This window comes from Octodon degus, unplaced genomic scaffold (genome assembly GCF_000260255.1).
Source record: "Octodon degus isolate 3935 unplaced genomic scaffold, OctDeg1.0 scaffold00007, whole genome shotgun sequence".
Taxonomy (NCBI): Eukaryota; Metazoa; Chordata; class Mammalia; order Rodentia; family Octodontidae; genus Octodon; species Octodon degus.
In genome coordinates this window covers 31608125-31617887 of record NW_004524583.1, presented here as the reverse complement: position 1 = coordinate 31617887, position 9763 = coordinate 31608125, and the positions used below count along the sequence as shown (strand labels likewise).

At 49.7% G+C, this 9763-nt stretch overlaps 1 protein-coding gene across 2 annotated transcripts in view; it reads left to right on the top strand.

Annotated features, from left to right (window-relative positions):
- Positions 1-9763, top strand: part of Zfyve1 (zinc finger FYVE-type containing 1) — a 51282-nt gene that overhangs the window by 22963 nt on the left and 18556 nt on the right. For both annotated transcript variants that reach the window (XM_012517267.2, XM_023703368.1), the window contains 2 exons: positions 1049-1553; positions 8138-8352. In XM_012517267.2, coding sequence (XP_012372721.1) covers positions 1049-1553; positions 8138-8352 — 720 coding nt within the window. The remainder of the gene's footprint in view (positions 1-1048; positions 1554-8137; positions 8353-9763) is intronic.

Genomic DNA, 9763 nt, shown 5'->3' with positions numbered 1-9763 from the left:
TGTGTGTGTGTGTGTGTGTGTGTGTGTGGCCAGCTCAGCCCACCAGGGGGCGGGGCTGGCTGGCATGTGGTGCCAGGGGATCGAACCATGGTCCCTGTGCTTCGCCAAGCTTGCTCTAAGTAGGTGCTCCAGACCACCGAGCCATCTCACCAGCCCCTACATTGTAGTTTTGATTTACATTTCTCTAACGACCAATGATGTTGAGCCTTATTTTGCTCTTTCTCTCTCTCTCTCTGTCTCTGTCTGTCTCTCTCTCCCTCTCTCTCTCTCTCCCTGCCCCCTCGCTCTCCCTCTCTCTCTCTTTCTCCTCTCCTCTCTCTCTTTTTTCTGTCTTTTTGAGAGAGGATCTCGCTATGCAGTTCAGCCTGTTCTTAAACTCACTCTGTAGCCCAGACTGTAGCCTGGAACTCACAGTGGTCCTCTTGCCTCAGCCTCCCAAATGCTGGGATTACGGTACTGGGTTTGGTTGTTTTCATTGTTGAGTTGTATGTGAGTTCTTTATATATTCTGAACATAAGGCCCTTATGAAATACATGGTGTGCAAAGTTTTTTACAGTTTTACCTTTTTCCTAATTCAGCGTATACAGACGGATTTATCTAGACTGAGGCTTTATAAAGCTCCTGTGAACGATTGCTGAGGCGGGAGGTGGCGATGGATCTCTTCCGGAGACTTCTTCCTTCCTGTCTTGGACCCCTCCGTGCCCTTGACTGGGGCAGTGTGTGTTCTCCTGACTCTTCTGTGCTAGCGCTTGAGCTCAGGACCTCGCGCAGAGTGCTAGCAGGCTATCACTGAATTGTAGTCCCAGCCTTTTTAAGAGGACAGATAACCTTTTTTAAAAAAATACAGTTTGAGACAGGGTCTAGCTAAGGTACCCAACCTGGGCTTGAATTTGTGATCCTCCTGCTTCAGCCTCTTGATAGTTGGGATTATAGGCTTGTGTCTGGATTATAGGCATGTGCCACCCTACTGGGCTCAGTTTTCCTCTTTATAGGTTTTTCTAACTGTTCTGCAGTTTCTTTATTTCATTGTCTTTTCCTCTTTTTGAAGGTAACAAATGAAGATGATTTTATTAGGAAATTGGACTGTAAACCCGATCAGCATCTGAAGGTGGTTTCCATTTTTGGAAATACTGGCGATGGAAAGTCTCATACCCTCAACCACACTTTCTTTTACGGCCGCGAAGTCTTCAAAACCTCCCCTGCCCAGGAGTCCTGCACTGTGGGGGTGTGGGCAGCCTATGACCCAGTGCACAGAGTCGCGGTGATAGACACAGAGGGGCTCCTGGGGGCTACCGTGAATCTAAGCCAGAGAACACGGCTGCTCCTTAAGGTCCTGGCCATTTCAGACATCGTCATCTATCGAACTCATGCAGACAGGCTACATAATGACCTCTTCAAATTCCTTGGAGATGCCTCGGAAGCTTATCTGAAGCACTTCACCAAGGAGCTTAAGGCCACCACTGCCCGCTGTGGCCTGGACGTCCCCCTGTCCACTCTGGGCCCTGCAGTTATTATTTTCCATGAGACTGTGCACACTCAGCTCCTGGGCTCTGGTGAGTAGAAGGGGTGCTGAGTCTCAGGTTGTCCTTTGTGGGTGCGAGGAGGGGCTTGGGCCACAGTGAGACTGGGTGGGGGTGGCCCAACAGGACCGGCAGTGTGCTTATCCATGCCAAGGGCTGTGAGTGTTGGCTGTGGCATTGAAGGGGCCTGGTGATTGGGCAAAGCCTGTTCCTTGGGGTGGTGGGGAGCGAGCTTGGTCAGAATGGCAGCACAGGTGGGTAAGAGTAGAGCTGAGCCCGCGGTGTGTCGAACTCACAGTGAGTTCCACGAGTTTCCTTTTTAAAATTTAAGAGGGTGGGGATTATAGTTACTGGCTTACTGATGAAAATGATTCACTAGAAACAGAACAATGAAAAAAGAAAAAGAAAGAGAACAATGCAGATACAAGAGAGGAGGGACAGTTGGGGTGGTGCCTAGGTGGCCCGGTTGGTTGCAGACGCATGGACAGCTCACCTGTGCCAGCAGGAGAGAAGGTGGAGCATAGGGTCAAGGTTTCAGGTAAGCGGGTAGGGCCTGTGTGCACGCAAGCTCGTCCTGCTGTTGCTACTTACGTAGAGGAACGGTGCAAGATGGTTGCCTGCGGGGCCGATGCGGGGCAGGGGCAGCAGCAGGGTGTGGATGCAGGGAGCCCCGTAGCATGGCCCCTAGGACGGTTTCACGACTCTGCCCCTCCACTGGGATCTTGGGAGGAGGAGGGGATGTTTGCACTCTTAACTTTGGCTGCTGAAAGGTGTGGGGGACAAGGGTGTTCCGGAACTAGCAGATGCCCTGGTGGCTTCCTAACCTCCATTCTCAGCCCCCCCCCCCCCGTGCGTCTGTGCACATGGCTGCAGTGTGTGCAGATGTGCTCCCCCACCTGCCTTTTCGCAGTCCCTGTCTCTCTGAGCACCCGCCTGCCTGCCTGGACTTCTACCCCCAGGAGGAAAGGCCCCTGCGGTGTGGGCTCACAGGCTCAGAGGTTCTGGCCCTGGCTGGCTGAAGCCAGGGAGGCTGGGGGGTGCCCGCCTCGGGAGCTGGGGAGCCGGTGGGGAGAGCCACCTTTCTCCAGTGGCTGTGTGTCTTTGGGCCGGCCAGCCAGGAGCTGGTGGCAGCTGTTGCCTTGCTGGTGTCCTCATCAGTCAGTGCAGCCTTCCTTAGTCTCACCAAACTGGCGGTCAGTATTAAGGGTCATTCCCCTGCATGTGCTTCATTCCTTGTTGGTCTTTCCCAGTCGAACGGAATCATGAAGGCAAGAGTGCTGCCTGTCATGTTCACTGCTGTGTATAAAGAGCCTGGAAGAGGGCCGGGGAACTAGCTCAGCGCATGAGCATCTGCCTGGCACGTGCGAGGTCCTGTGTTTGATCCCTGGTACCAAAAAAAAAGTAGAAAAGAGGGCCTGGGGAGATGGCTCAGTAGAATAAGTGCTTGCCTGGGAAGTGCAAGGGCCTGAGTTCAATCCCTGGTATCACACACACACACACACACAAAGTTTTCTAAATCTTGGAGGGAGGGAGGGGGAAAAAAAGTAAAAAAGAGCCCAGAAGAATGTTTGCAACACTGTTAAGTGAGCTGCGGAGGGCCGAAGCTGGCTTGTGTAGGAGAGGGGTGGAGGCGCTGCGGTACCAGCTCTTGGACAGCCTCCACTCAGCTCTCAGTGTAGTAGGAGCCCAGCGATCCTAGGCAGAGTTACATGATCACATTCATGCTTGCTTTTTTTAAAATCGATACAGGGTCTCCCTATGTGGTTCAGACTTGTAGTGGTCTTCCTGCCTCAGCCTCCCCAGTGCTGGGATTACAGGCACACACACATACCTGGTTTCTGAGGGCAGTGCGGGGCTCACACAGCATGTGTACAGGGGATTGGACCCGGGTCCTTGTGCTTGCCAGACCCGTGCGTAGACTGAAGCTATCTCCCCAGCCAGCATTTATTTTTAAAAACACGTAGCAGGCCAGGCATGTGGCAGGTACCTGTAATCTCAGCACTTAGGAGGCTGAGGCAGGACACATGCCTGTTTTTGGTATGTGTTTGCACTGCATAATGACCGGATCCATCATGGGAAGGTGGTGCATGTGTTAACATGTCTTGATTCTTTTTTTTTTCTCTCTAACGTATTTGGTACAGGGTCTCTCTATGCAGCTCCGAATCATAGTGATCCTCCTGTTCTCAGCTTCCCCATTGTTGGGATACAGGTTTGCGCCACGATGCTCTGTCCCTGAGGCCTGCTCAGTGTGCCTGGGGACCGGGTCAGGGCTGGTGCAGCATGAGCTACTGGGGACTAAGCAGGTGCTTAGTCCGCTGAGTTTTTTTTTTTTTTTTTTTTTTCCCGGCACTGGGGATTGAACTCAGGATCTTGCACTTGCCAGGCAAGAGCTTATTCTACTGAGCTATCTCCCCAGCCCCCCGCTGATCTCGTTCACAGGCCCCACATCTTGATTCTTAAATCATCTGATCTTTTTTTGGGGTGGGTGCGGACAGGATCTTGCTGTGAAGTTCAGACTGGCCTTGACCTCACTGGGCAGCCTAGGTTGGCTTAGAACTTGCAGTGATCCTCCTGTCTCACTCCTGAGTGCTGGGATTACAGGTGTACACCACCTAGTCCTGCCTTAACAGGGTCTTTCTGTGCAGCTCTGGCCTTGGTCTTGCAGTGACCCTCCTGTCTCACTCTGCTGAGTGCTGGGACTATAGCTGGGCACCACCAAGCCCTGCATTTACTCATTGAATTTGTTAAAGTCCTTTCTTTTTTTTTTAAATTTTTTTATTTTTATTTATTAGAGAGAGAGAGAGAGAGAGAGAGAGAGAGAGAGAGAGAGAGAGAGAGAGAGAGAGAGGTGTGTGTGTGTGTGGCCAGCTCAGCCCACCAGGGGGCGGGGCTGGCTGGCATGTGGTGCTGGGGGATTGAACCGCGGTCCCTGATACCTTGCCAAGCTTGTTCTAAGTAGGTGCTTTAGACCACTGAGCCATCTCTCCAGCCCTGTTAAAGTCCTTTCCACCCTGTCTCCTTCCTTTCACCTGTTGGTCCCTTTTCCATCTGCAAAAAGATCTATTTTCCTGTTTCCTGTCTTTCTTTTTGTACTTTGGGTTTTTCATATAAAAGTGACCATGTGGGGGCTGGTGAGATGGCTCAGTGGTCTAAAGCACCTACTTAAAACAAGCTTAGCAAAGCACAGGGACCGCGGTTCGATCCCCCAGCACCACATGCCAGCCAGCCCGCCCCCTGGTGGGCTGAGCTGGCCACACACACACACACACACACACACACAAATAAAATTAAAGAAAAAAAGATTCTATTAAAAGTGACCATGTGATATTTAAGCTGTGTGACTTATTTCACTTAACATTATGGTCTCAATGTATATATATCCATTGTCCTATAAATAACTTAAATGTGTTCTTTATGCTGAGTAATACTCCATTGTATATAAATGCATTTTCTTTTACACATTCATCTGTTGATAGACATGTAGGTTGCCTCAAGATTCAGGAATTACGAATTGTGCATAATGGGTGCACGTGTGGCACTGTAATATGAAGTCTTTTTTTTTTTTTTTTTTCATTTGGTACAGGCTCTCACTACACAGCTCCAACTTGAAGTGATCCTCCAGTTTTCAGCCTCCCCAGCCCTGGGTTATAGGCATGCACCACTACGCCCAGACTCAGTGGCCAGCTCAGTGTGCCTGGGGGCAGGACTGATGGCTGCGTGGGTGCTGGGGATCGGACCCTGGTCCCTGTGTTTGCCTAAGCATGCACTGAGCTCTCTCACCGGCCCTGTAATATGAAGTCTTGAACTCTCGGGGAGTACTTTGAAGGGATAGAATGAGATGGAGTATGTAGTTCATAGTGGCCTTGAACTAGTGACAGTCCTTCAGCTTCCGCCTCTGGAGTGCTAGGTACCAGCATCTGCCATCATGTCTGGCTGGATTAGTTTATGAGGAATCTTTGTAATGATTTCCATAGTGCTGTACGACCTTACATTCCCACCAACAGTATAATAGGGTTCCTTTTTCCTTGCAGCTTCTGCAGTGTTTGTTATTGTTTGCTTTCTTGGTATCGGCCATTTTTTTCTGGAGACAGATGGAATTTAACTGTATCTTTATTATTCAGCCCACTCAGCAATTTTATTTCAAAGATGAAGAAACTGAATTCAGGGCTGGCGAGATGGCTCAGTGGTCTAACGCACCTACTTGGAACAAGCTTGGTAAAGCACAGGGACTGCTGTTCGATCCCCCAGCACCACATGCCAGCCAGCCCTGCCCCCTGATGGGCTGAGCTGGTCACACACACAATAAATAAATAAATAAATAAATAAATAAATAAATAAATGTTAAAAAATAAATAAAAATAAAGATAAAAAAAAAAGAAACTGAATTCAGATAGCGCTTACATTGTTGCAAGAAAATTATAGCAAAGTTGGGAGATACAGGACCTTGTGCTTGCCAGGCGGGCACTTAATGCCGCTGCACAGTCTCCCTGGCCAAAGTTGGGATCAAGGTCTTCTAACCCTAAATCAAGGCCCGTTTCTCGAGTAGTGTTATAGTTTAAGTTGGGACTAGGGTGGACAGGTTTTATGCAGCCTAGGAGGGGTGACAGAATCATGGACACATTGGCAGATTTCACTGTCCCATGGAAGTTTTGGTTTTCGATTTGCTCTTGTTTTATGGACGTGGATTTGCTAGGAAGGAGATTAGCAGTTGGGTATCCCGTATCCAAAATGCTTGGGACCACAAGTGTATCGTAGTTTGGATTATGACATAGACTTTACCGGTGGAACCTGAATCTAAAACTGCAAAATCTCAGATTTTAGAGTTGAAGTTCATGTTTCTAATTTTTATTTTAGGGATGTTCAACCTGTATTTGTACCTTATTTGATTTTATTTATTTATTTTATTTTTTGGTGGAACCAGGGATTGAACTCAGGCCTTTGCGCTTGCCAGGGAAGTGCTTATTCCACTGAGTCATCTCCCCAGGCCCTGTATTTGTACTTAAAAAAATTACTTTTTTTTTCTTGCTCTTTATTTCACTTTTATAAATAAGTCATAGTAGGGCTGGAGAGATGGCTCAGTGGTCTAAAGTACCTGCTTGGAACAAGCTTGGTAAAGCACAGGGACCGCGGTTCAATCCCCCAGGACCACATGCCAGCCAGCCCCGCCCCCTGGTGGGCTGAGCTGGCCCCCCCCAAATTGAAATTAAAGAAAAAAAGATGTGTTAAAAAATAAAATAAAATGATTAATTAAAAAAAAAAATAGTCTTCCGAACGCTTAGCCCAGAGCACAAATGCTTTTGCTCTGCGCTCTCTGCTCTTCTGGACTCTGGGCGGAGGGCGGCCCGTGCACAGCTCCACCCTACAAGAGCATGGTCTTCTCTGCGGTACCAGCGATTGCACTCCAGACCTTGTGCTTGCCAGGCAAACACTCGTTCCACTGAGCTATCTCCCTGGCCCTAAGAGCAGGTTTTCTTTTCTTTCTTTTTAATAATTTTGAGAAACAAATAGCAATGAGACAGTTTCAAAACCGATTAGTAGGACAGTTTCAATAATTAACACATTGCGTATTGTTGTCTTCGTAGTGGTTAGTCATAGTACAAGATGCAAATGTGATATCCTGTCCACAAACACTATTAGAACAATTCTTTCTATTCATTGAATTAAGAGAAAGTAGCTGTATATCTATCCTCTAACTTTTGAATATATAGATACAAAATGTTCCTTCATTTGTATCCCCTTCTTTCGTTTTGTCAGAGAAGGGTATTCCATTGTTACTGAAATATCGTAGGTGCAGAGTTGCAAGTGCTCGTGAGTGAGCGCTGGTTACATGGGGCCGTGGATGGTAGAGAGCAGATACCGTGTGGCAGCACAAAGCCTGACAGATGAGCCCTGCTCTGTGGGATAAGGGGGTGAGGTCACGTGCATTTTTTATGCTGTGACATATCTAGGGTCTTCTTTTTTTCTGGTCTCTGAGATAGGGTCTCGAGTCTCCCTATGTATTCTAGACTGGCCATGAGCTTACTTTGTAGTCCACGCTGGGCTCAGACTTTCTATGATCCTCCTGACTCAGCCTCCTGAGCATTATTTTTGAGGCACCCATGCTGTAGGTACTGGAGTTCAGGCTGACCTTGAACGCCACAACGATCCTCCTGCTTCACAGGAGTGCGCCACTGTGCCCTGCTGACGTGCCTTGATTTTTCTTACATGAACACTTGGGAAAAATATGTTTTCCTTGATGTGTAATATATACATACAAAAGTGTACATGAAGTCGAAGCGTGGAACATGACGGGTCTTACACCCTGAAGATGCTCGTGTTGTCAAGGGCAGAGCTCGAGACACCCGCGGGAGCTTTCCATACGTGCCTTTCCGGGCACCGGGAACCCGACACCGCTCACGCTCACAGCGCGTTCCTTGTGTCTGTGCACGGAGTAGGCTGTGACCCACTTAGTGTTCTTCGTTGTACGAGACTGGGTCTCACAGTGAGGTGCAGGCCTCAGCTCGCCTTAGTCCTCCTGCCTCTGCCGCCGAGTGTGGGGATCACAGGCTCGGGTGTCCTGCTTTCCTCACGGGAGTCGGGCAGCTCTTGCGCTCCTCACAGCCTGAGTCTGCCCGCAGATCACGCCTCCGACGTGCCGGAGAAGCTCATCCAGGACCGGTTCCGGAAGCTGGGCCGCTTCCCCGAAGCCTTCAGCTCCATTCACTACAAGGGAACGAGGACGTACAACCCCCCCACCGACTTTTCCGGGCTCCGGCGCGCCTTGGAGCAGCAGCTGGAGAACAACACCACGCGCTCCCCCCGGCACCCCGGCGTCATCTTCAAAGCCCTGAAGGTCAGTTGTCTGGGGTGCCCGAGCCTCTGGGTCCCAGTGGGTGCGGAGGGTGCCCATCCCGAGCTCCTTTGCTGCTGAAGGGACGGCTGGGCTGGAGTGGGGCGGAGGAGGAGCGCTGCAGGCCCCTGTCGGCCCCCAGGCCTGCTGCGGCTCAGCGCAGGCTGTTCCCTGGAGCTGGTAAGGGAAGCTGGTGAAGCCTCTGAAAACTGGGATTTGGGTGACTAGGGAAAAGTGCTTGTCTTGGGGTGGTTTGGCAGCCCTCCTGAGCTCGCCCCCTGTCCGGAGGATTCTGCGCAGCCTCTGGGGAGTTTTCAACTTTCTCACCTGTCCTCACATGTACTCTGTTGTCGCACATTGCTGCAGGCGGTTAATCAGTAAACGATAGAGGTGTGTGTGGTTCCCCGCTCTGCAGGCTGGGACGCCCAGCGCTTGGTGCCCGCACCCGCTCAGCACTGTGACCTGCACCCCGCTCACCCGGGCCAGGCTGGCCCTTGGGCACAGCTGCACCTCCTTGCACCTGACCGCTTCCCCACAACAGGGGTCACATCTTCAAAGACCACCGACATAAGAATTTGAGGATTATGTTTCTAGCACAGAATATTTGCAAACTATAGCATTATCTGGATGGACTTATTAAGAAGGAAATTTGTTATCAACAGAAATGAAAATTCTGTATCACAGATAAAAAATTATTGAAATAAGACCTCAGAGCAGCCGTGTGATAGCAGTAATTATTATGAAAACTTGGAGCACTGTGAGTGGGTTGAGCCTTGTATGGCTCCATCGGTGAAGCTCTGTTCTCCTGGGCTAGGTGGGGAGGCACATGCTGATGGTTCCAGAGCAGGCCGAGGCAGGAGGATCGCTGTTTCTTCAAGTCCAACTGCATAGTGAGTTTAGGGGTAGCCTGAACTACACAGCAAGACCCTGTCTCAAAAAACCTAAATAAGGGACCAGCGAGATAGCTCAGCAGACTAAAGCACCTGCTTAGGCAGGCGCAGGGACTGTGGTTTGATTCCCCACACCACATGCTGCGCCAGCCCTACCCCTAGGATAGGCTGAGTTGGCCAGAGTCCGGGTGTAGTGGCGCATGCCTGTAATCCTAGCGCTGGGGAAGCTAAAAGCAGGAGGATCACCATGAGTCCAAGCTGAATAGTGAGACTGCAAAAATACATCAATAAATAATTTTTAAAAACCTAAATAAAATAAAGAATATTCTCATTTTGAAGATAGACTGGTGCACAGATCAATAGAATCATTGGTTTTAGTCACTAAGTGACACAAGGTGTAAATCTATTTTACTCTCGAGCTTCTCCCAATCAGGAAGCTCCTGCTGACTCAGCAAGTACAGTGATGATGTTTCTCTGAGGGAGGCCATGTAGCTGGGCTGCACAGTAAACACTTCGGTTCTTTT